The sequence below is a fragment of the Hakea prostrata genome, chromosome 5 (genome assembly GCF_041222555.1).
Source record: "Hakea prostrata isolate BN-2017 chromosome 5, UWA_Hpros_2, whole genome shotgun sequence".
Lineage (NCBI taxonomy): Eukaryota > Viridiplantae > Streptophyta > Magnoliopsida > Proteales > Proteaceae > Hakea > Hakea prostrata.
The window spans coordinates 37,409,219-37,436,434 of NC_142604.1; the positions used below are offsets into that span (position 1 = coordinate 37,409,219).

The 27,216-nt window shown below is 38.7% G+C and overlaps 2 protein-coding genes across 2 annotated transcripts in view; both read right to left on the minus strand.

The window, feature by feature from the left end:
• The window catches only part of LOC149015898 (Pentatricopeptide repeat (PPR) superfamily protein), a 52,206-nt gene extending 40,008 nt beyond the window's left edge, over nt 1-12,198 (minus strand). The window contains exons 1-6 of the mRNA XM_089156432.1: nt 11,983-12,198; nt 10,797-11,023; nt 10,549-10,684; nt 10,312-10,474; nt 9,482-9,547; nt 9,217-9,314 (exon numbers count right to left, since the gene is read on the minus strand). Of these exons, the coding sequence (XP_089012558.1) occupies nt 9,217-9,314; nt 9,482-9,547; nt 10,312-10,474; nt 10,549-10,684; nt 10,797-10,821 (488 nt within the window). The 5' untranslated portion in view covers nt 10,822-11,023; nt 11,983-12,198. The remainder of the gene's footprint in view (nt 1-9,216; nt 9,315-9,481; nt 9,548-10,311; nt 10,475-10,548; nt 10,685-10,796; nt 11,024-11,982) is intronic.
• Nucleotides 12,199-16,618: 4,420 nt separating this feature from the next.
• LOC149015899 (DNAse I-like superfamily protein) lies at nt 16,619-27,175 on the minus strand. The gene is made up of 7 exons (XM_089156433.1): nt 26,714-27,175; nt 26,436-26,477; nt 20,789-20,871; nt 20,572-20,674; nt 20,252-20,465; nt 17,821-17,915; nt 16,619-17,711 (listed from the first exon to the last, which is right to left on the minus strand). Exons 1-7 carry the CDS (start codon nt 26,853-26,855, stop codon nt 17,458-17,460), a joined length of 933 nt encoding a protein of 310 aa, XP_089012559.1. The 5' UTR covers nt 26,856-27,175; the 3' UTR covers nt 16,619-17,457.
• Nucleotides 27,176-27,216: the final 41 nt, after the last annotated feature.

Genomic DNA, 27,216 nt, shown 5'->3' on the forward strand with positions numbered 1-27,216 from the left:
GGATTACGAGTTAGAGGACTTTTACTAAATTATACGTACGGACATGCATTCTTATTTATATGCAATTACATATACATGATGATTCAACTGTTCTGTTTATTATTCTTTGATCATGTAACTTGCTGTAATTGTATAAAGCATGTGAATCTTATTGTATACTTGCTGTTAGTGGTGTTTTTTTGATGTACTTCATCTTTTATGATATTGCACAGCTGTTCATGGTATGATAAAGAGTGATGTAGTGTAGTTGTGATGGAAGGGGTATTCCATTGGGATATCTTGGCTAGAGATATCAGAGGGCTGTGGTATGGGACACATGCTCACTGATGCCTCTAGCACTATCATGATTACTGGATGACATACCTAGGAGAGTCTAGAATTGCATGGCTAGGTACCCCACATGCTATTACCCTTTCGGCAGGGGAATTGAAGCCGGGTGACCCGTGACAATGGTGACATGACTCTGTTTCATCCTAAAGCGGTAACCAGTCCGTGCGGAGACTCAGTGGTCCACTATTGGTCATGCAATGGTAGGGTTGCATATGTTAGGGTTGGGCTCATGGACGTCCAAGGAGCGGACTGGGTGTCGTGAGGAGTCATGAGAGCATCCGCCCCAATAATATGTGGATGACCATAGGGTTAAGGAGTGGAGTCCAACAAATGGTAGCCATCCATGAGGGTTCTCACTCCTAGGTTGCGAAGGATACTGAACCGAGTTGGTTGGTGCCATCGGGGAAGTATCTGAACTTCATATAGTATGTTACCATTATGACTTGCATTGGATTAGAAACCCCGACATGTGCCAGTACTCATTGCCAATGGTCGTGGTGAGAGAGTGTTGACTTATCCCCAGCCATGGTTTGAGAGCCAGGTGTGGACTTACCCCTTTGCCCAGGATCCCTACAGAGGTAACTAGTCCTTGCCAGATTAGAGTGACTAGACCCACCCAGAGGAGTGCTGGTGTATTTCTTAAAGCATGTCAGCTGATAGAGACTTGCATAGTTAGATCTTAGTAGCATTCATATTTCTGCATATCATCCATATCATTTCATGTATGCATTCGTGGATTGTATTGACATATATATGAGAATTGTCTGTTCCTTACTGAGTTCGTCAGAACTCATTCCTTTCATTGTATATATTATATAAGTTGTACAGATGGTGGCACAACATCAGAAGTTGGAGATGATTCGTATGAAAAAGTCTTCTCGTATGAAGCTGATGTGGCATAGACAGTGGTACATGAACCTGCAGAGCATGAAGCCTCCTAAAGATGCTTGTGTGCACTTTTCGCACCCATTGATGGCCGACGGAGGCAAATTGCCAGGATTTTGATGATCGTATGGAGAAAGATTGAAGGACCCCTTTACTTGCTAATTTAGAAAACCAGTTTTTAGATTTAGAAAAGAAAACCGGAAAGAAGATTAATTATTTTATTTATTTTTCTTCCGCTGAACTCGATACTATATTTGATTCTTGATTCTTTCCTTTAGTTCTTTCTTGGATATTTATTGGAGTATTTGGACTCTTGTAACCTTTTTATTAATTATTGCACTTATTCTTGCTTTTGATTGTATATACTTGTGTTTATTATTATTGATGGGTAAGACCGTGGACCCCATTTAGTTGGGAAAAGGCTTATTGTGGGTTCACTCCCACGGGTTGTCGGGCGGATAACCGAGACCAGCGGGTGGGGTGTGATAGGTGTCCTTCTGTAACCCTAGGTTCTAAAACCCCTGAGGAAATGTGGTGGGGGAAACCCCCCAAGCTAGGCTACCTTAGGGTGTTTGGCTGTGAAGCCTTTGCTCATCAAAGCATTGGCAAATTAAAACCTAGGAGTAAGAAGAGCATATTTCTGGGTTATCCTAAGGGAGTGAAAGGCTACAAATTGTGGGATAAATCTATACCTGGTGTAAAGACCTTTGTGAGTGGGGATGTTCTCTTTAGAGAGAATGCATTCCCTTGCCTGTCCATTGACAATACTAATCTTAATCCACTTGATCAAAGAATGACTGATTTCACTCAATTTGACTTAGATCAGGTTGATGTTTCCTTTAATCCTGTTCAGACTATTGATTGTAGTAAACCTAAAGAACCCTTGACTTCCCCTCAATCCTGCTCTAGTGATAATGAGTCTGTGGTTGTGGTTCCTGATATTGATAGTGGGACAATGCCCTCTTCTGTGACTTCCACTGAAGAGGTGGGTGAGGCTCCTGATTTGAGTAGTTATCAACTGGCAAGAGATAGAGTGAGGAGAGAGGTTAGGCCACCTAAAGGGCCAACTTTGCCCTTGAGAATGATGTTTCAGTTTCTGAGTTGGGTTTGATGAATCTAGTTCATATGAGGAAGCTTTAGATTCCAAGGATAAGAATTTATGGATCAAGCCATAAATGAGGAGTTGGAATCATTGAATAAAAATCAGGTTTGGGAACTAGTTGATAAGCCCAAGGACCAAAGGCTATTTGCCTTGCAAGTGGATTTTTAAAATCAAAGATGATGGAGTAAACAACTCTAAAAGATATAAGGCTAGACTAGTTACTAAAGGTTTGTCCAGAGAGAAGGGATGGATTACGATGAAATTTTTTCTCCTGTTGCCAAGTATAAGACTATAAGGTTGTTGTTGTCCCTAGTTGCTCAGGCAAAAATGACAATAGAGCAAATGGACATCAAAACTGCCTTTCTTCACGGCAACTTAGAAGAAATGATTTATATGCAACTTCCTTTAGGCATCTCGGCAGCAGGAGATGGATCTCAAGCTTGCTTGTTGAAGAAATCCCTCTATGGACTCAAACAAGCCCCTAGGCAATGGAACAAACGGTTTAACTCATTTGTTTTGAGTGTAGGTTTTAGGAAAAGTGTTTATGACAGTTGCCTATATTTTCTCATTTCAAACTCTATTGTTTTGTATCTAATACTTTATGTTGATGATATATTGATTGCTTGTGTTGATTCTAATCTTATTCAAGATGTCAAAGACAAGTTGAAATCTGAATTTGAAATGAAAGAACTTGGGACAGCCAAGAAAGTTCTAGGGATTGAAATTTACAGGAGTAAGGGGGAGGATACAATGTTCATCTGTCAAAGTTTATATTTGTTAAAGGTTCTTGAGAAATTTAATATGTTAAATTGTAAACCAGTGAATGTTCCTTTAGCTGCACATTTTAAACTTTCTAATGATCATTGACCTAGAAATAGTTTTGAAAAGAATGAAATGTCAAAAATCCTTTATTCTAGTCTTTTAGGTTCTTTTATGTATCTCATGATATGTACTAGACCTGATATTGCTCATGCTGTTAGTGTATTTAGTAGATTTATGTCCAATCCTGGTAAGGAGCACTAGCTTGCTCTCAAGTGGCTCTTGAGATATTCGAGAGGTACTGTTCATAAAGGTCTTGTGTTCAAGTTCACATCTGGTGACCTAATTCTTGAAGGATATACTGACTCTGATTATGCTAGTAATAAAGATAACAGGAAATCATTATCTTCTTATTTCTTCATGTTATCTGGTAATTGCATCAGTTGGAAGGTGCAACAACAGCCTGTAGTTGCTTTGTCTACTACAGAAGCTGAGCTTGTTGCTGCATCTGAGTGTGTGAAGGAGTGCATATGGTTAAATGGCTTGTTGTGTGAATTGGGTATTTTAAAGATTAAGCCTATTGTATTTGTTGATAATCAAAGTGCTATTTTCTTGTGTAAAAACCCCATTTATCATGATAGGACCAAACATATTGATATTAAGTACTTCTTCCTTAGAGAGAAAATAAATGATGGTGTACTTTTGATTGAAAAGGTAAGTACTGAGCATAATCCTACAGATTGTGGTACTAAGTCATTACCTCTTTCCAAATTCTTACATTGTCTTGATTTGTTGGGAATTGGTGATGTTGTTTCTTAGTTTATATATTTTCTGTAGTCTTGAGTTGTATATTACTTGTTCTTTTAGGTTGTGGTGTGTCTTGAGGTATTTTATGTTTTATCAAGTTTGCATATGTTGCATTTTTAAGGGAGATGCTGCCCAATTTTTTATGGCTCTTGTTCTGTTTATCTCTCTTTTGAGATATATGCTTGGTTTGTGCATGTGTACTCTCCATGTTTATTTGGTTGAGTTGTGAACTATGAGTTGTTGTTTATAGGTTTCTCTACTTGTTGCATTTGTTGCATGGTGTGCCTGCAGTGAGTCCTTTGGTGTTGCATGGTTAGTTGTACATGTCTAGGTATTTTGCATATTTGTGTTTGCTTTGTACTTTGGTCTCTTTTCTTTTGTATCTTGCAGGTACACTTGGACGATGATGGTTGAAGCCCGGTCTTCTATGGGTATTGTTTTAGGCTTACAAATTAAGGGGGAGATTTGTAAGGGTAATCTGGGCATTTCATATTGGGTTTAGTCATTTCAGTTGAACCGGCTGGTTCACTTACATTGTATATGTTGTCTTTGGTATGGTTCATTCATATGTTGCAACTCGATTTTGGGGGTTTTCTGATTTGGGAAAACACGAGCTCTGGCTATTCGTTTATGGTTGTGCTTCAACTCTCTAGTTTCGTCTTTGTTCATCGTTCTTGGAGGATTCCTGAGGAGCTTTGAAAGGTTTGTGTTCACCACAAGGAGAGGGAGACTCGATGGAGGTTTGAGAATATTTGGTTGCCAATATATGGTTATCCTGTGTACATTTCATTCCCTGATTTGTAAGTCTTTTTCAACCCATAGTGAAGATCGGACTCTATCCAAAGTCCCGGAGAGTAGGTTCATATGAACCGAACTCCGTAATCAAATTTCTTGTGTTGTTCTTGCTTGAATTTGGTAAATTACACGAGTCTATCACCACCGGCGATCACATAACTGTATTGAGAAAATTTAACCAAACCACTTTAGTTGCCTTATTGCCGCCTAGGCGCCACTTTTCTCGCCTAATTGCCTAGACAAAGCCCCAACTGCTTTGGTCACCTTGCTGCCTTGACAACCATGCATCAGACACCAAGGCCAAGCTAGAAGAAGGTGATGGCACCATTGGCTACTTCAGAAGAAATGGCATTAAAGGGCTAAGGGCCCAAGGACTAGAATTTTCCTCCATAAATAAGAGGGAATGGAAGGAAGTGGGGTGGGTTAAGTCCAAATTGAATCAAGATTGAGAAGGTAGGAATAAATTCAGCTGACCCAGACAGAATATTTGGACGAGACTTTCCCAGATCAGCTTAGGGAGGCCAGAAATATTACAATCTCGAATTTTGCAAATGCCAAGATCTCCTTCAGCTTTAGGTTGAAAAACAGAAGCCCAGCAAGATTGGGTGAAGGAATTTGGGGATTCATTTGGCATGTCCTAGAAAAGAGAAGGACATCAATTAACTATGCGGAGATAATTAAAGACATGTATTAGGCTTGCTGACGAGTGTCAATTGGAATTGGGTTAGACGAAGGATCAGATCTAAGCTCTTATCTGTTTGCAACCGTTAAGGATGACTTTACCAGGTGATCCCAGATGAGGTCCCCTGGTGTATGCTATTCACTAAGGATATTGTTTTGGTAGATGAAACGATGGAAGGGAATTAACGGAAAACCGGAGTTATGGAAATTAAACTGGAAGAGTAAGCTTTCAAGTTGAGCAAAACAAAGAGTCAAAGACAACATGTATTATGTGTAATTTTGGCCAAATCATTAAAGGTATGCGATGGAAAACTTGAGTAATTGAGAGCTATTCCAAAGTGAATGCTTTAGATACCTTGGGTAAACCACTGTGAAAGCAAGTGATATAGAAGATGATGTTTGTCACCAATTATAGTAAGCTGGATGGCGTAGAGAGGTGCACCGAGAGTGTTAAACGCACGCCTATGGCCTATCAAACTTAAAGGAAACTTTACAAGACAATGATAAGACCAGACATGACATATGAGGAAGAATTCTGGGCAGTTTTAAGAAGAGTGTTGCAGAGACAAGGATGTTGAGGATGTATAGCAAGACCAAGAGAGTGGAGTGAGGAATGTTTGTATCAAACTGAATTAGGATTTGCACCAATTCAGTATAAACTCCATGAGAATAGCTTGGAGTGGTATGGTCATGGATGTATCAGTAAGGAAGAGTCAGTAGATTCAGTTTGACGAAACTAAGACAGGTAGAGGCAGGCCTAAAATGCCTATTGTAGAAGCATTAAGAAAGGATATACATGGGCTGGGGCAAGACCCTAGTTTGACTATGAGGACAGAGCCATGCAGAGGCCTCGTGTTGCAGACCTATAGAGGATGCTTTGCTTTGATTCAAGGTAGTCAAAGCATCCGCCTAGGCGGCCACCTTGTCGCCTAGGCCCATTTTTGGGTCAAGGCAACCTGGTGTTGCCTTGTCGCCTTGCTTGATGTCGCCTTGGTTTTCGTTGCCCTGCCTCACCTTGTTGCCTTGACAACCATGCTTTGATTATTGCTTTGACTTTTCTATTTACTTATTGCCCTATTTTTGAACCGTCTCGGCCTCATTTGGATCCATGTAGCAAAAGGTTAGCACAAAAGATCCATTGAGTTCAGCCTTGAGACATGATCAAGGTTGTCAAAGCATCAGCCTTGCCGCCTATGCCCATTTTTGGGTCAAGGCGACCTGGTATCGCCTAGTAGCCTTGCTTGTGTCACCTTGGTTATCATTGCCCTCCATTGCCTCACCATGTCGCCTTGACAACCATGGATATGATATTGTCCTTGTATGAATATGAGTTTAGTCCAAGTAGGAGTCCTAGTTTGATTTATTTTCTAAAATTGAATCCTAGTTTGAGTTCATTCTTAAACGCTATAAATAAGCGTCTCTAGTTTATAAAACTCAGATTACGATTATTGAATTCCTAAGAAGCAAAGTTGGAGACGTGGGTTCACTAGAGGGGAACTTGCGGCTACTGTTGAGAGATTTTCTGCAGAAATTCTAGTAGTCAAGCTTCTATCTTCTTCGATAAGTAAAAGTAAGACAAACCTTTCCCTCTTCTTTCCCACTCACAGGCCCATTCCCCATCCCAAACCCTAAAACCAGAATGACAGCCCCCTCCCCATTGCAAACCATCCCTCCCCCTTCCCCTACCCTGTGGCAGCCACCTATCCCCTCCCTCAGCCCCAATCCCTCAACCCCCCCCCCTCCTTCTATCCTATGTTATCAATCTAGGCCCGCTCTTCTTTCTTTTCTTCTTCTTCTTCTTCCTTCAAGCTTGTGGCAGCTTAGGATTTTCCAGAAAAACCAAAGCCAGAAATTTTACCTGACCTAAAACCCTAGGCTTCCTTTAACCAATACCCACCCATGTTAGGAACTAGACTCCCCTCCCCCTAACCTACCTCCGATTCCAATTCAACCCCTCCTTTCCCCCTAAACCCTGAGAAATCCCTAATCATAATCTTCTTTAGAAATCCTAAGCCCCCCAAAACTTCAAAATCCTAAATCTCCTTAACCTCTCAACAAAACCCTAAGCCCTTCTAGGATCATCTTCCCTCAACCCTTGGTGACACTCGACCCTAACCCTAACCCTAGTTCAAACACTAGAAACCCTAGAACTTTAAGAAATCCTAATTCTTAAACCCATACTTGGAATTCATTGTGGAATTAAAATTACAGCAAAGAATTAGACTTGGAACTCATGACCCTAACTTCCAAACGCTACCGGCCTACGCCATTCCCAACTCTAGAACCCCCTATGGCCCAATCCCTCAAACTGTAGGGTATTACAAACCCCTGATTGCAGCTGATTCACTTCAAGAGGATCATGAGAATCATGAGGGTGGACCTAGATCTAAGGCTTGCATCAACCAATGAAACCCCGATCCTGGTTCACATGGGAAGTCTGAAAATTCAAGAAAATAAAATAGGTGATTGCTGGCTGCCACTTACTTAACGGGGTAAGCCTTGTCCTGGACAGTGGAGGGGCTGAAATGACTTGTGCAGGTTGAAATCTACGACCAGTTAAGGATGCTTGCTTGACTTAACAAAGAACCTATAATCAAAAACTTGGGGTTCCCTTCCCAAGAGCTGACAACACTATTCTAAGTTCTAACTAAGAGCAATAAAGAGAACGTAAATTTAGAACATAAGGCTAGGAGAAGTTCATAAAATAATCTGGTATCTTAGCCAATCAATGGAGGCCTTTAGATAGGTCTACACGAGAAAACGTATTGAAATTAGAATTTGGACTCAAACTAGGAAATAAAACAGCAACTAATTGCACTATAATTAGATCTCTACAAGGACTATGGAGAGCAAATCATGGGCACTCTTTGAAATAAAAAGAATGACTTTAACTAAATTAAAAGACTAATAACCTAAATTCTCTTGCTGACCGGTAAGTTCAGACTAATAACCTAAATGCACTTGTTGACCCAGTAAGTTCAGCAGAGTTACTAAACTGCCACTGAAATTACAAAAACGCACACACTAAATATGGAAAATAACAATGACTTCAGCTGCTGCTGGACAGCAAGCCTAGAAGCTTTGCCTGGCTTTCTAAGGGCAGAACAGCAAGTCTGAGGTCCCTAATTAAGGGCTGGGTCTGCATAAACTTTAATGGTGTTGCATTTAGAACTTCACGGCTTGCAAGTTGTTAACTTGAAAATGCTAATGGAAGGTTGATGTCCATTTATATTTACTTGACTTCCCGGAAAAGAAGGTTCATGTTCATTTAGGGGGAGTTCAACAGAGGATAATTTTCTCATGACTTTAACCCATTCATAAACTGGTGCATGAATGGATAAAGGATTACTTTATTCCCCATTGTGTGCCTATACATGATATAGAACCAACAACAACCAACCCTTTTTTATTCTGAGTCAGAACAAAACCACCCAATCACCCACTGGCCACTGCAACCTCTAAACACCATTGGCTCATAGATGGATAGATATGCATATGCATATATAGATATAGAAGGCACAATATAAGGGATGGGCCTTTGCTTGTGCTTGCTTATGGGTGGCATGCTATATATATATATATAATCCAATTTGACAACATTTTAATTTGAAAGGTTGTGAGTCACTGATGAATTTATGTTACACATTAATCATAATTATCAAAAGAAAGTCATTGTTCCTAGGCTGAATAAGATAGTGGACAGTTCCTCTCAGACAGTTCATATACTAGAAACCCAGACACACTGTGGGACCCAACAACACATCCAACAAGAGAAATATACAGCATGCCTGAGATCCACCATATCAGACACCAAGAACCTAACAGTGTGGAATTAGAACATGAAATAAATAACTTACACTCGATCCAATCGGCCAGTTGCTGCACATGTATTCAGCAGACAGATGTAGGTTTGTCCATTTGGTTTGACCTCGTTTCTCTTCATTTCTTCCAAAATCTTCAACTCACAGATTACAAAATGTTAAAAGACAATTAAAATAGAAAACTTACGAAATGTTAAAAACAATTAAAATAGAAACCAGAAAGAACACTTACACTTCTATCACTGAATAATAAGACAACAAATTCAAACAAAAAGATCAAAAGAAACAAAGTAAACCTTACATGTACTGCAGGTTCAGAGTTCTTGCATTTTCCACAGGTTGAGATCAAGAAGTTGTATAAAGAAACCTAAAACAGAGATGGAGTCTTGATGATTATAATTCAACTTGATCTAGAACAAATATTAGTTTTTGAAGCATTAAAAGAAGCAATAATGTGGAAATCCAAGCAGCAGGAGAAATTACCTCACCAACCTACACATATCATATAAGAACTCAAAGAAAAACTAAATGTTCCGAAAGGAAGTTCAAAAGATCCTAGTTGGTTGGTTGGATTAAAATTCCCATTCATCTGGCAAAAAATGATAGTACCTCCATCCTGTGGGAATCAACCATAAGATGATGCTAATTTTAAGGGAAGCAATATTCTTCTACTTTCCTCCAGACTGGTGTATGTAAATTTAAATGTTACCAGATCATCTAAAATGCCAATTCCCTCACTGTTGCAAACTTAATTAGAACTCTTGTAACGAATTTATCTAATTGATTACATTTTGCTGAAGCAATTTAAGGATAGATTCTACATTACACAAAATACCACAGATTCAACATTAACCTCAAGTTTCTATGCTGAGACCAGTGCAATCAAATGGTCCATATAACAGACAGTTGCAGTGGTTGAATTCGAGCACAATCAAAAGTACAGCAGTACGAAAATTACATCTTAGAATAATATGTACTCTTATGTGGATATTGAATTATAGATGTAAACCAAATGTCTCAATGTTGTCTTCAAAAACTTGAAATTTGCGGCTATATATACGACCTTCTGTTCGGGTAAATAATGCAACATCAGTTTATTACTAAATTCAAAATGTGGAAGATCATACTTACATCAGGTAACAAACCCATGGCCTTCATTTCATCTCTAAAGAAGAAAGCATCCTGCAAGCGAGCTCCCTTCATCGTGCCAACCATCAGTGAGTGGAAGGTATCTCTAGTTGGCTGTACTCCATCGAGCATCATATCATCATAGACATCTCTCAACAGGAAATGCCTGCAGAAAATATTAATCATACTACAGAAGAAGAATAGTAACCAAAGGGTGATAAGAGGTGAAGTGACTGTGACCTCCGTTGAGCAGTTAAAGAACCCACAACAGTGTTATACTCCGAAATGTTGTTTGCATAATTTCTCTTTGCATATTCTTCCGTCGAAACAGCAAAATTGCGGATCCCCAGAACCCGAACCAATGCTGGACGATGACCTGTAAGAAAATGCAATGGAAACAAATTAAAAATCAAATCAAAAGTTGACAGAGTGTTTGTGCCTGAAGCACTGAATTGACTGAAAATCAAGATGAGATTATAGAGAAGTACCAGTTAGGGATCGTATGAGCTTCATGATTGAAGATGAGAAGGTCTTGACTTCCAATGGTTGAAGTGGCAGTGAGAGACAGTGAAGGCCTCAGGGAAGAGCACAAAGGTTTGGGAAGACCATGAAAATCAAATCACTGGACAATTAATTGGCTAAACCAGTTGGCAGTTCAACAATCCAATTCTCCTCGAACCAGATTGGATGGATCCTGTGTGTGTCTTAGTAATTTCTGGAATGGCAATCATCCAGGTACAGATACCAATGTGAATTAAATGTTAGACAGAAACAATACTTTTAGAAGAATCTGGATATTTGCAGCAATGATACATATGTGTTTATTACATCACAATTCGATTGCACTAGTAGGAAAAATATGGACCTATATAATAGACATCTACACAATTTTTCCAATCAAAAAGAAGCCTACACAAAACCCATCATATAATCCATGAAACTCACAGTACATGGTGTATCCTAACAGACATAAATACAATGACTTGAACATTGAAGAAATTATTTAAATCTTCAGTCTTTCTCCCAATTCGCAGGGCTGTGCAATTTTTGCTAGTGGGAGTCCATTTGGCTCTCTTGAATATGATGGGAATGTTTCTGTACCTGGCAAGATCATAATATTATTCATTAAAATTTGGGTTTCCCCACACATGCCAAATCCATCCTTGATGTAGCTGACTCATGCTTTTTGTCTTCGAGTTGGTGTTTTAGTCAAACAATGCTTAGATTTTCCCTCTATTTGGATTGAGTTAGCTAATTTCTGGAACAACCCATGTTAATGATGAGATGCTTTTGGCAGCTGGTAAGTAAACCAAAGAATTCTCGTAAATTTGCGCGTGTTACTGGCTGGACTGTATAGTTAGTTTCTCCTTACAAGTCCTCTAATTCTTTGAGTGAAATGCAAAACTATAATAGTTGTGCAGGTTAGAGTTCCACTTAGGAATGAAGTTTGGCAATTGGGAACATTTGGATGTTTCCCATTAGCTGCACAGGTGACGCAGGAAAATTTCGAGATACGCATCATTTATCCTCCATTTACGAATATCAGAAAGTAACTCCACAACATATTAGTTCCATTACAAGATTTGACTTTCACATTTTTTTTACTATGAAGCATTTGACAGTGACAAACTTATTCAATTATCAACCATCAATTCTGAGAATAATTTAACTGACCTTCAGTTAACTACCCTGCTTCTCACAATGCCACCACCCAGAGACGTCGAGAAGGATAAGATGTAGAAGAGAAGAACCACTGCAACCGCGACGGGGAAGATGGGCTGGGCCACCGGCGACGCGGAAGACCAAGAAGAGCAACCGCCTGTGCAAGGTCAGGGGCTAGGGTATGAAGCTTCAGCTACAGAAGAAATGAATCATTTGGACTTTCGCTGGTTTTTTATTTTTATTTTTATTTTTTCTCCTAATTCTATTTACAAATTACCCTTAATAAAAATATTAAAAAAGAAGGATTAAATCCCAGTGTCAGATTGGACCGGGGCTAAAGCTTTGTCGGGGCCGATTATTTTGTAACCCACGCCCTTCCATCGGGTTGAAAAATCAGACTGAAATCAGGCTAGGCTCAAGGCAGATTTAGACCGGTTCATATCAACCAAGTATTAATGACACCCCTAATGTCTAGCCAACAAAAACAAAAGCATTAATATTAACCTTAAAGAGTGCCAATTTACCCATGAAAACATAAACTTAGCAAGGGCATCAATTCTTAAGATCAGATCAAATTAATCCAAAATAAGTTGCTTAAGTTTTTTTTTTTTTTTTTTTTTTTCCCCCCCCCCCCCCCCCCCCCCCCCCCCCCCCCCCCCCCCCCCCCCCCCCCCCCGCCTCCCGCGCCTTTCCCCCCCTCCCCCCCCCCACCCCCAACCCCCCCCCCACTCCCCCTCTTTTTTTTTTTCTCCTCCCCTCCTACCTCTTCAACCACTCCTTACGGTTTTTTGTTCTCATCACCACCCCCCCCCCCCCTATTTTATAATTTTTATAAAAAGGCCACGCCCAAATAGGGTGTGTCTTGTAAGCAACATGCCACATTAGCGGCCAATAAGTGAAGATAAAGGAACTAGTCTAAAATTGCAATTTCAAATCGGCATCTTAGATCATAGGACCTTTGACAAATATAAGGGTTTATAATTAAGAAATGTTATGACAAAACCCCAAAGGGATATTCAAGTTGGTAAGAGATGATGTCTTAGAAAGCATGATTTCCTAGGTTCGATTTCTCATTACCCTTTGGGCCATCAGTCCTATATTTTCCTTGTTTCCTTGCCTATTTGTTTATGTATTTTTAATTCTCAATTTCCAAAATCATGTTATTACTAAGGATGTCAACGGTTCGGGTTGGGCCGGTTTCTAGCTGGACCTAACGGTTTCAGTTAAAAAGCACTCAGCCCAAACACGGCCCATTAGGAAAATAATGGTTTTCGACAATTTTTGGGCCCTGTGCGGTTTGGGTTCAGCCGACTAACAATTTGGGCTAACGGTTTAGAATTGGGTTAATTAACGATTTGAGTTCAGGTTTACTAGCGGTATGTTTTGTGTATATTGTTGATGTGTAGAATTTTATCAAGAGCATGGAAACACATATAAGCATTAAGTTCTCTCCAAATCTTAGATATGAAAGATAGTGAGAGTGGGGAAATTTTTATTTTTTTTGTATAGTAGATTCTGGTTAGCGTCAGAGTCCACTTGCCATCACCTAACCATGAACCCATTTGAGTTCTACTTTACTATTCCTTCCCAAAACACAAAGTGTTTATGTGCTTTTTGGTTGATGCTTACATGAAATTATCTAATGGTCCTCTAATATATAATATCATTTAATTACACTTTATTTGCATTGTCTTTTGTGTTGTGTGTTCAAAACAAAGAACTTTATTTCTACAAAGAAGTAAAAAATATACAACAAATATACAAAAAAAAACTACATCTTGATGAATTTTAGTGGGTTGTCTCTGCTTATTCTCCCCCTACTTCCTCACACTTGTAAAGATGGGTCAAAATAAAGCATTAAAAGATTTTCAAATGATAATACCTGTTGTGTTTATAACTTCTTCGAGGGTTGGATGCTGAGATGACCACCTTAAGAACTCTCCAGCCAAATTGGAATAGCCGAGATGCTTGCACTCACAAAGAAAACAAGAACGGTCCGGCCAAGTTTTGGCCGGGGAACCGCCTCCGACACCCAAATAAGCCTAGGCAACAATTAGAGTTCTTGAGAGAGTTCTCAAGAACGTAATGAATAATTGATCAGATGAATCTCGTACATTTCTCCATATATAAGATACCTGGAGGCGGCGCTTCCTTGAATTTCGGATCGTCAGTTGAAGAGTGAGTGAAATATCTTTGGAGTTACGGCTCCTTCTTTGGCGGACCAGATAGAGCTGTTATCCGATAACTCATCTCCCCAATTATCGGAACAGCCTTATTGAGTAGTTATCTGTAACTAACTCTTTTGACTTGGCCGTCTTCAACGTCACTCTTGGACTTAGTCCAAGTGGGATTCTTAAGCTTATTTCGAACATGTTTCTTGAAGGGGTTAATATGCTTCCTCCCTAGGGGGTCAATAAGCTTCCTTTTGAGGGGGTTTTATGTGCCTCTCATGAGAGAGCATCGTTCCTCTCGAGCATGCAGAAGACACATGTCCCGAGGGGGTATGTGTTTTACTCCAGAAGGGATTCTCAAAATCTTCTTAAGAGGACTTCCCTACACCGAGTGGGGGTGTACACTCCTCCCGAGTGGGGGCCCTCGGGCTATATGTTCTCCACGACAATACCCTTGCTAAATATTTACTAAGCCCATTTTCCAAATGGTGAAGGCTTTAACAGGCTTGTTGTTTGCATATTCCAAAGCAAAACAATCAAGGAAAACAAATGGATACTAGGGGGTTTTCCTCTTTTTTACTTTTAAATCTATTTTATTTTATTTATTTATAACATGTTTAATGGGTTCAGGTTGGTTTTGGGCCAAACGATTTAGGCTAGCGGGCCACACATGAGCTGGCCCAGACCAGCCTAAACAATTCAGGCTGAGGTTGTTCAGCCCAAACAGCCCATTAAACCTTGGTTGGACCGGTTCGGTCCAATTTTAACGATTAGGGTTAGGTTTTGACACCCTTAGTTATTTCCATCACATTAAACAGTTGTTATAAAATAAAGAGAAAATATAGAATACAAAGAAGAAATACAAGATGAGTTCAATCAGAACTAATTAATTCAGTTGAGTGCATTACATATTTATAGTAGAAGGAACATCTACTCAGATATGGAAATATCAGAGTCTACAAAGAAATACAATGTATGATTCTTACACACAATAAGGTATTCTTGATATGGAAAGATAGATTGCCACCCAAGATAGAAAGTGCATAAAATGAAAATATTGACTGCTAACATTGTGTGTTGAGATCACTGTAATCTTCAATTAAGATGGAAATGTGAATCACCAAGATTGTATGCTGAGGTGGTTGAGATCTTCAATTGGAAGTATTGTCTATTGAGGGTAATGGATATTCACAATCAATATTATTTATAACAGTTTAACATATTTACGATTTTGTAGTCCACTTCTTTTTTTTGGTAAAAGAAATTTTCATCCACTTCTGGATTTCCATTTAATGAAGAATTCTTTTTTCTCTTTTTGGTAATCCCATTTAATTACTATTCCACCGTTCCTTTGAAATGTTCACTTAATTTAAGAATCTGCCATTACTATTATTAATCCACCATATAACGATTGACCTAGATGATTTATTCATTTCAATTTGTGATGGTCTCTGTAAATGAAAACAAAGTTCTATAACTTGTTTCAATAACTTACCAACATTCATAACAAGATCTATTATACAAGGTCAAGTATGCTATAATTAGAGATCAAAGAAAATTTGGAAATCAAAGCCAATATTCAAATTGATGTACAGAATCCAATCGGAGTTGAAATTGAAGAACTAGCAGATAATCCGATTTTAGTTGTGAAACTACATGATCAGACTCTTATTGTCTTGCATGGTTTCATTCTCTCATTTTACAAAATCTGTGGAGAGTTTTTTTTCTTCTTTTTCTTGGTGGTTGCCAACCCGGTTTCCAAGGCTTTGCCTTGACTAATCGCAGGATGTTCGGCATCTTTCCCGGTTAACTAGCATGTGGAGCCCCATCCGGGTAGGTGAGAATCTCCCGACACAAGGTCAAGTTTGCATAATTAGCGATCCACGAAAGGTAATCAACCAATACAAATGATGTACCGAACCACGGAGTTGCATTGAAGAACTACGGAACCGATTTAGCTGGCTTTCCAGCTTGGCCTTGCAACGTGTCATTCTCGCAATTGTCCAACCTTGGAGAGCTTTTAAACACTGAGAGAGTTAATGCAGAAATACTGCCTCAGATTGGTTGGTTCAAAATGCTGTACCTGAGGGACTTGACACCCCTCCTTGGTCTTCTGCTGGATTTGTTGTTGAAAGGGTATTTCTCACTCCTCAACCAATTGTAGGTGCCATGGCTATTGGAAGAAGGAAGTGGTAGAGAATTTGAGATTTCAAAGAACCACTGATTCCGAATGGAACCCCGAGGGGATGGTTAGCTCAGTTGGTAAAAAAACTAATGCCTTGTAATATAAAATCGGAGTTCCAATCTCCTTAGGATAAAGGCAAAACTATGTCGTATATTTAAATCATATGTCGAAAAAATTACCCTTCAAAGAATGCTCATAGCAGCAGATCTTCTAATTCCATAAATAAAGCTTAACAGTAGATTGAATGCTCCTTAGGTAATTTCCTTTTATTTTCCATATTATTTGTTGCAAAGTCTTGTTCTGTGCCATCACTAAGTTTAGTTGTCAATTTTACCCCATGAAAGAAAAAGTTTACCCTGTGATTTACTTTGGGCTTCATTCTACACACAATAGGTTAATAACACATAAAAGAACTCTCAGATAACCTTAATACCTTTCTTTCTTACAATTTATGGGATACTTCATTAAAAATTTTAACGGGTGCAAACTCTTTATTGAACAATATCTACTTTTAAGCATCCTTGATCTACTACAAGAATCAAGAACAAATTGCAGAAATGGGGTATCTATAGCAGGATCTGTCAGACATGCTATCCTCCTTTTGATTTGTGAGTGAGTTTGTGTTACTGGTTACTGGTTTGTAGGTCTGAACGAGTTCAATGATAAATGCATTAGAATTTCCCAGAAAAGAACATCAATTAGGGCATTGTCTACAAAATAAAGAAATGAATGAAAAGTTAAAGCTGAAAGTAGAGTCCAAGGGTGTTCAGGAACAACATTCACTCAATCTGAAAATTGTAGTTTATGAAACTTCACCGTTCTTGATTCAGTTGGAGATGTCTTTACAATCACATCTAACACTGACCTTCGAAGATAATCACACAACACCAATATCCTTGCCTTCTAGCCCGAGAACAATCTACAACCAGACCATTTGTTTACAGGCAGGGCTCAAAGGATAAGAGTCATTATTTCTTCTAATTCACAGTACTCAAAACCTCCTTCAGCTTTTCCAGCAGACACCTCATGGAAATCTTCATATATCAACTTCAGCATGTGAATGCAATAAACAAGACTGGTGCACATCAAACTCCAATCCGTATCACAGCAAATTCAAAAAGACAGCGGCACTTAATTTCCATCCTGAGCAGAGGCTTCTAGTAATCTCAAATTACGAGGAAGCATAAACTCTGCATGTATCGGATAGTGAGAGGAAGGGTAGAAGCCATCAATGTTATCATTTACCACCTCACTGGACACTGGGATCAATGACCGGCCTCTATAGAGGACCCAATCTATGTGCAGATCCTGAGTTTGCCGATCCCAGCAGAGGCAAAGTGCTCTAAACATTAGCTTGAAGAATTCTGCAGCTCCCTGTTTATCACCTGCAACAATAAATGAAAGCTGAACACTGTAGTATCAACAAACGCCTAGTGAGATTATTCATCCAAAAAGATGGAGTGCCTTGTGAGATTCTTAATCTAATTAGCATACCTTTGAATCCATGATATGTGCGTATCAAGGAGACATTTTTTCTCACTCGAGCATTGGGCCATGCATCCCTCATATCACCAATTACACCATGCTCTCTGCGGTTCAAGTGATGAAAGAATTGGGAGTAATCAGTAAAATTCATGATGCAACTTCTTTCGGAATGCCTGGGTAAGCAAAAGTTTTCACAGCTTGACATTTTTCAAGAGAAATGACTGATTTTGTCCATTACCAGTACGGAAACAGCATTGTTGTTGTTGTTTTTTTTTTTTTTTGAATGAATGGCAACAGCATTGCTAAAGCTACTATATATGCAACATGTGAATTTCATTTTGATGCACGGCAGAATATGATTGGGCTGGTAGTTAGAACTTGATTCATGAACCCAGGATGACATAGATGGCATGCCCAGAAAGTCTAAATGCCAAATAAGCACTGTCTAAACATACCCACATTCTTTCTGGGACCCAAGTTTTGTGTGTGTGAGTGTGTGTGTGTGTGTGTGAGAGAGAGAGAGAGAGAGATCTTGGACCCAATTAAGGTTGACGTTGACACTTGGCATTTTACATTGATTTATGATATATTATTCTTCTTCTTACGAGTATGTATCATATCTTTTTTCGGTCAAGAGTATGTATCATATCTGTTAATTATGTATTGGTTCCCAATAAGGCTACAATTCCATAGTTATATCATATTGCTTAGCATGGTTTCAATGTTGTATACGAGCATAACTATATAAAGGAGGGAACTTCTAGTCACCACAGTGATGAACTAAGAAGTTGCAACCTTCTTTTAGTTGCTCCTTGTCTTACTTCTAAAAAGTGTTACTTAAATGCAACACTTGGTACAAGGGTTTCAAAGAAGTTGAAAATTATTTGATGCAATATTTATCTGAAGTCAAATGAATTGAACTTGTTAAAAGAAATGTTATTTCACCAGGAAAAGGAAAAATTCCTTAATTCACCACTTTGGTTACAATAAGCTTTTCCTTCACATAATTCACTTGATAGGATAGTGGTGGCGTTCTTTTTTTTTTTTTTTTGGGGTGGTGGTGGTGGTGGGTGGGGGGGGGGGGGGGATTTGTCTTCACCAAGACCAGGAACAAAACAGATCCCAAACTCAAACCTTCTGGGTGCTGGGATCTACTGCACTGGCCTCAAGCTAGCTACTGCAGCTGTCCTACACGTATTTATTTGAGGAAAAGTTTGTGGAATTCTGTTATGTGCTGGAACAAAGCAGAGGTCCCTAGGTGTCACCTTGCTGCCAAGGCACCCCTCCAATGCCAGGGTTGCGTAGTTACCATGGAACTATGTACCTGTGATGAAAAGCATCCCACCAGAAGAAGTTTAAGGAACCTTTTTATTTTTTATTTTTTTTATATCTGTATTCCAGGGCCAAAAAAAATAAGGGATCGCATACAGACCTAGTTAAAAATATTAATCTACAAACAAAGCATACCAAGTAGTAGTATTGGTACCAAACTTATTATAGCAACGAAAGCATTAGTGAGGAAAATGCAAGCATGTTGACCTATGTAATAAAGGCCCAGTAGTTGCTTCAGCTAAAAAGTGATAATCAACAATGAAAACCTGGGGTCTAGATTGCTCCTTCCTAATGTTTCAAAGCGTGCTTAGCCAGGAAGTCCTCCCCCGACCCCCCTCCCCACCTTGTATTTTCTTTTTCCTTCAGGGAGTTTATATATATCTTTATTATTCAACCCCCCCCCCCCCCCCAAAAAAAAAAAAAAAAAAAAATGAAAACCTTAGTTGGGAAGAATCATCTTTCCTTTTGGGGGGTAAATATCAACAATTACAACTTTTGCATCTTACATTCTTAAATTGACCATATGCATGGCAATAGTTTAAGTAGTTGGAGCATTCCCTAAAATATTGCACCTTCAGACATCCCCCTAACTGAGTTGAAGAGAAAAGAAGTGGTGACACCATATGCCACTTTAAGTGGTGCCAACTGAATTCTAGAAACATTATGCGGATGATTATATAAAATTATCTATAATGATAGCTATTATTGAATAAATTAATAAATAGGATAGACGACCTAGATTCTCCAGAGCAAGCTTACATTCACTCGCATTCCTCTTGAACCATGTGCTAAGCTGCAAATGAGTCCATGGCTGCTTTTCCAACGAATTACATGACATGACAACTAGGAATAATGAACAGAAGATAAACATGTGACGAGGAAAGCAAGAGGCAACAGGATTCCATTTACCAATATCCATTATTTTTGTTCCTAGTATGCAAGCAGGACAAGAGTGACTAAAGATTCAGAAAAGGATGGGTATCAACCATCAACCACATCAATTTACAATCTTATCATACACAAATGATATTTGAGTTGGGTAGGGTAAAATCAGATATAAAATTAATCTTGGCCAAAAAAAGATATAAAATTAATCAAATATTTTTACCTAGATCTCCCAAGCAAAAAGCGTCCTGTGGTTGATTCCTTTTGTGCGTTAAATCCTCCACAATATACAACTGGCAAGCCAGGAGGTAAGGATGCTATGTGTTGCCAAGTGAGCAAAGCACTTCGTCTACGGGCACGAGGACTAAACTCATCCATGTTTGTGTTTACTATTTGGAAAGAGAAACCTGGTGGCTCAATTCCTTTGAGTTGAAATGTGTGGAAATAATGTCAATGAAACAAATTATATATCATCCCACAGAAGAAAGCTAGATTATGTGACTGTACGTATAACTTATTTAGGTACAGTACAACAAAAGGATATCGCCCAAGTAGCAATGCACGGAACAAGTGCTCCCCATGATACGCTTCCAGGAACAGAGGGTGACTCTGACAACCAGAACGTTCCACCTTCTAGGAACTCTACCTTTGATGAAAAAAAGAAGAAGAATATATTAGTGGAAAACCTTCTGTTGCATTTCTTTAGAAACAAGTCCATGACCACCAACCAATGATTTTGAAAGAGGAAGGAACCTCATACCTTCTGCTTGTCATAGAAAATGGTGCAATGCTCATCCGTAGCGTCTTCAGATCCTCTTCTTGAAATCCCAAATTGGTCATAACCTAGAAAATTTAATTGTACATGGAACAATGACCCAAAATAAACATCAAGAAATTGCCAACCACTAAATAAAATATGCGAGATGAAAATAAAAACTCAAGGGTTAATTTCATGTACACCCTCTTTTCCAGAAAAATATCAACAGCAACCTTAAACTAGTGCTGTCAACTTAAAGTAAATAAATAAAGCCCTTTTACCTTTTTATATCATTTCATATAATCCATCTAATTGACAATTGTATCTTTGCCCTCCTCTTCTTCTTAACAACAATGCTTTGAAAACAAATTTAAAATCTGATATACCAAGCGAATCAAACAGGAATTCTTTCTTTTTTCAGTAGAAAGCAGATGGAAATTCTGCAATCAATTAATAGCACCAACTCAAATCCAAAAGTTGGATTGGCCTCAAACTCGAATTGAACTCTGGGTTGTGCTGGACAAAGAATTATTGAAGAAGAATAGAAGATAACTAGTGAGCTTCATGTGGCTGCTTTATGCTGCATAAAATTTTGCAGGAAAATTGGGACCACATCTATGTGTAGATATCAAAAGCAAAATCTGACAGTCATTTGAATATTTCATTAATAAGCGTTAAATACAACATGAATATTGCTTTCTGAATGTTCTAATACAGATGAAGGGTGGTATTGTCATCTGGGTATTTCTACCTATTCTAGAACAATCCTCATTCTACAATTAATAACGAGGGGCTGTGATCAAATAGTCACTAGCCATTTCTCCCATTTCAACATGATATTAGAGAAAGGATCTACATTGTGCACTGTTTTAACCTCTTTAGGGTAGGCCTGTATGCTAGAACTTTTTAGGTACCATCTCTTTCTTTGTCATCGCAAAGTATTGAATTTTGTTTGTTGGTTTCAAGCTTCTCTTTCTTTAATAATGTTGTTTCATATTCCTTTCTCAATTCAGCTGAACGAGTTTCCTCCTGTGGCTGTACAGTACATGCAGTCAATACTAGAATTATTCGTCTCAGAACTTGACTCTTGCATAGATGTGAGGGTCTCAGGATACAGAGATCATAAATTGGATGAATCTCACCCTTTTGCCATTCCAGCCACTTACATGAGTTTAGTAGTTCTCTTTGAACTTGGAAACATTTGACATTGAGTGCCACCGTAGTATGAGGACATCTCAACTTCAACAATCACTTAATTGGTAGTCTTGATGACTATCTTGTTTGTCAGAGACAACACATCCACATTGGATTGTGCAGTGGAATTGTCACACCATTATTCACCCAACACCCACAAGGTTGTTCTTCCATTTGAATCAAGTTCATTCTCTTGATGAGGGTTAGTCTCTTCTCATTCATGCTCTGACACCAAAATGCAGAATAGAAGTATTGTGAGCTAGGCAAGATGAAGAGTAAAATAGCCACTGAATGAGTTAAGGTGTCTGAGTGGGAGCACTAATCCTTCACAAAAACCTGATGCTCATATTATCAAGGCAGCCCTTGGAGAAGGCCTAGAAGCAAGTGAGCCAATAGGGCAAAAAAGGTGCCTAATGCCTGGACAACCCCTTGACAACTATGCTACAACCATCTGCGCAGTCATATTTTGCTTAGGGTCCTCCAAATGATGATCTACTGGTTTCTTTTCAAATAGGTCCTAAATTGTATACTCAAAATCGTCTTTCTTATCCTATTGCTCAATTTGTTCTACTTCACATTTCCCCTGTTTATAATTTTGCTTCGTCTTTGTCCATCAATAGATCTCAAACTTGTCAAGAAGCACCATCTCGTCGTGGATGGAATCGCATATCTATGAGGAAATAGATGCATTGCTTAGTCCTTGGGTGTGGTCTTCTACTTGATATACCTCCAGGCAAGAATCTAGTGAAATGTCATTAGGCATATACCATTAACTGTAACTGTAATGGCACTATTAAACATCGGAGAGATCATTTGGTTTCTGAAGTAGTGGATTAGTTTTAGACTTCCTATCCAGTTTCATGACTTAACTCAGCTTGTGTTATTATTCTCTTTAGATGTAAAACATGACTGGCCTCTCTTTTCACCTTGATATAAAAAATAAAATAAATAGATAATTGATATTTTATATGGTCACTTATCGGAGGAAGTGTATATGGAAAACCTCCAGGATACGTTACAGGAGAATCCCCAAAAATTTTGTCACCTCTGTAAGCCATCTATGGTTTGAGCAATCACCACAAACCTGGCTTTATAACTAAACTGAAGTATCTGGTTATGGTTTCACAAATGATGATGATATCAATATTGCCAGTAATGTCCAAACCAATTTACAAGAATAAATTCAGATTATAACCTTAGGGTTTCTCAGGTATTCACTAAGAATTGAGGTAGTCAATAGTGGAAAAGCCACCAGTTTATTGGAGGAAATATGTTGATGACTGGGACTGGAATGTCGGTTGCAAGCCTTTTGAGACACCTAAGGATTCCCATAAGAAAAAAAGAACTTTGGACTTGTGATGATGCAAAATTTGAGGACAATCATCATTACTAACAGCTAAATGGTCAACTTGCATATCTTGCTGTATTTTTAAGGTTGCTCTAGTGACTGGCTGACTACTATATAAATGTTGTGATGACATCAATATTGCTGGTTATCATAATGTTGATTGGGCAGATGGTTTTGGTTATTGGAGATTAACTACATGAGACCATACATTAGTTGGAAATAATCTTGTTATGGAGAGTTTTACCCCCCAAAAAAAGAAAATCTTAATATAGGGAGTAAGAAGCAAGCTACAATGGCCTGTTCTAGTGTAAGGGCTAAGTGAAGGGCCATGGCACATATTGCAGGTACCTTGGCATTGTAGAAATCTCTTGTCGAGGAACTTGGTAACCAGTCAACAAGCCTAAGGATATGCATTTTGAAGATCAAGCTACTATATAAATTGTTGGTAATCCAGAGAACCAAACATATTCAAATTGACTGTAGTGCAGAAGTGCTAGGCTGAAAAAGATCAACAATAACCCACCTCCAATAGACCAGAATTGTTGTGACAAAATAACAGATACTTGGGCAAATATAGGATACTTAGCAATAAGAGCATCAGAATAAGGCTTTCCACAGGGTTCAGAACCAGGGTGCCACAGGGAGATGTCATCTTACAATCATAAGCACACCACAGAATATATTTACAAGAATATTTAGCAGTAGTAGCTTTGATACCCCCCCCCCCACCCCAAAAAAAAAAAAAAATCACTCACAGCAGAGAACAAAAAATAGAAAGTAGACAAAAAAGTAGAAAATAGAGAAGAAAGGGAGGGTGGGGGGGGGGGTGTATACTAGATAATCTCAGCTTTGGGCCTCTCACCCACCTCAGCAGATGAAACAAAGATCTCTCTCAGATCTCAAGCAAGCAAACTGCAACTTCATTGATTTGAACTTTGGAAGCCTCTAAGTGCATTAAATTATACAGATTGAAGTGTTGAGCCCAACAATGAAAGCGCTTTTACCATGCAGTTTGCAACCAAAAAAAGAATCTTCCTATAAAATCCAGTTGTCATACATCAAAGTAAAAGCTCCTCTTTCAAAAGGGACACAAAAAGGTAACAACTGAAATTAATATAGATCTGACACTCTACTTTAATGAACTACAATATAATTTCTAAACTGAAAATGGAGAATATAGTGTGGCAGCATAGAGTAAAATCTTTCTTCAATTGAGTGGCCAACAATATTTTCTAGAACACTTCCCCACACAAGACAAACACAGCCTTGACCATGTCGATATGAACAGTGTTTGGGCCTTTTCTCTTCAGATTTTCATCTACATCAGACTGTCATTTCATGCAAGATGTTGTACTGCAGAAATTGATTTGTACTCCAGTATATCAGCTTAGTAATATGTTTACTAAAGCTTTGTTTCAAATGTCTTTCTTGAAGGTTGTTCCATGCTCGGTGTTGGTCTTTGCTCCAGGTTGAGGGGAGTGGAAGACGCAATAAAATAGGTTAAGGATACTGTAGTTTAAGTTATAAGTCACATTCTTAGTTCCTATCAGCAGATTTATGTGTTTTATCCACAGATCTGTCCTTTCCATAATCTTGTTGAGTAACTTCATAGATAAGTAATGGGCTCGGATTCTCAGTTAGTGGTACAATAAATACAACCGAGACCCTCCTTTGTTCTTGACACTTCTTCTTTGCCTTGTGCGTGCCCTTTTTCCTTGGTTGGTATGTTGTAGTATTGATTCAGTATATCAGTTTTGGAATTAAAAAAATAAAGGGGTGCGCAGGTGGGATGAAGTCCTTAGTCAATCATATTAGAGAGAAATTTTGGAGAAGCATTAGACTGAGATGTTTTGATTCTAATTTGCTCCAGATATGGAATTTGGGAAGAAATCAAGCTGAAGAAAAAATCAATTATGGGACTAACATATTCAGTAGTCAGCATACAAGTTGAGTAGAAAATGCAGCTTCCACAAACTTTATTCAAATATCATATAGTGAATTTTGCAGTGAAGGAGATAAAACTGATATTAGCTTGGTCACCAGCTCCCCAACACTCTAAACTTTAACTTACTAAAAAGCAGTTCAAAGGAAGCTCTCAAATAACTCCTGCCACAACAAAGGCTTAAATAAATAAATATGTGAATAACACTTCAAGGGGGTTTTTGGTAACAGTTGAATCTAGGGGATCTGCTATATGATCTAGCAATCCGCAAAGACTCAACACAAGAAGAGCAGAAAACTTCAAATTCTATCTTATACATATGGTCACTGCAGGACATCTCTTGGGTCTAAAACAACATACACATGCCAGTCAAATGCCACTGATAATGCTTGTGCGCTTAAAGATTTTGGTCCTCCATAGTTGTTTCTTTGACTCAGACATCTTTGTTAATATTGCTATCAACAATATTATTTCATTGGTTGATTTCATACTTCTCTTGGAATTCACGTTTAAGCAGATTAAACCACTCGACTGTTAGATAATAGTAACATTCATGTTTCTTCAAGTTAATCAACTAGGTCCATAAATTTTCTTTCCCTCTTTTTTTTTGGTTGGGGGAGGGGGGGGGGGGGATTGGCAGCAGGGTGCAGGGCAGTGTTGTGTGGAGGATAGGTTAGACTCCTCTAAACAGAAATACCAAAAGGATGGGACCAACTCAAAGCTTAAGCCCCAGGACAGCATTCGGTAGTGACCTTCATTTCATCCGAGAGAGCTCAAGCAAGTGAGGTTACAATGTATCAGTGAGTTCAATTATTTCGTAGTTCAAACTGAAATGCAACATTTACAACACTTTCTGGCTTCCCCCCAACGCCTCACAACAACCAAAAAAAAAATTCCAACCAACCAACCGACCAAGCAAAGGAGAAGAAGAACCACACAAACGCGCAACAAAATTGATGGCCAAACAACAGGTCATTTGGGATTTAACATCAAGTTTTCCTGTATCGAATCACCAAATTGTGATATTGTTCAGATTCAATCCGAGATGAATCGACAAGAAACCCAGCAAACCAAGCTATATGCATGCCCATAAAATGTATATACCAGAACACTACATTTCAATTAAACTCTTATAAAACCAAGCACTAGATCAACGAAGCACTTACCAGGTAAACCCTGCTGAAGAAATTCTAACTGAGGCTTTACACCTAAAAGAGAAAGAAACCAGTCTTAGTCACAGGCTAACGAAAGTCTGATCAACCGCATCAACCCCCCCCCCCCCCCCTAAAAAGAAGAAGAAGAGAGAGAGAGGGACCATCACTCAAAAACCAAGTCAAGCCAAACCCAGATCAATATTTGCCAATAAAGTGCAAAGTAGAAATTCCCATCTCATACAACGACAAAAGAAAAAAACCAATGGGGAAGATCAACATAAAATAGTTACCTTGTTGAGTGCAGAGAATCATAGGGGAGTAGCTGGTAATGACGCTTACACACAGATCCCTCCTTTTTACCCATGAGTTTGGACTTCCTTCTGGTTGATCGTCATGAAGATTGAAGGTCATCACAGTGAGAGAAACGCTCATCTTCTCAGAATTTTTTCTTTTTCTTTACATGATCAGACGATTTCAAAGAAATCCTACTAACAGGAAGAACATGGCTATCTATTTCTCTGGTTTTTCATTTTATCAGATCAAAGAAATTCAATTATACTGGTTGGACATAGGTAAGTGCTTTTTAGACGGTGAAGAAGAAGAAGAAAGTTAAAACTAAAGAAGCACCAATCATGCATCCATGTCTGAACATAAAGCTCAACTAATCAAGCTGGAACCAGATAAACAGCGCGAGAATCTCTCGAGTTAGATTTCCCCCAAGCCTCTTTTGAAGCTTACACAAGAGCGGTAATAAAGGCTAGGCAGAGAATTCTTACTTCACGTGCGACGGCGC

Bases quoted from the DNA above. Each gene is read 5' to 3' on its own strand.
- LOC149015899 (XM_089156433.1), bottom strand. From the start codon at position 26,855: ATGAGCGTTTCTCTCACTGTGATGACCTTCAATCTTCATGACGATCAA. The intron at 20,466-20,571 runs TATCCTTTTGTT...ATTATTTCCACA, and splicing joins GTGCATTGCTACTTGGGCGA to CATTTCAACTCAAAGGAATT. The intron at 17,712-17,820 runs GTATGCTAATTA...TTATTGTTGCAG, and splicing joins CACATATCATGGATTCAAAG to GTGATAAACAGGGAGCTGCA.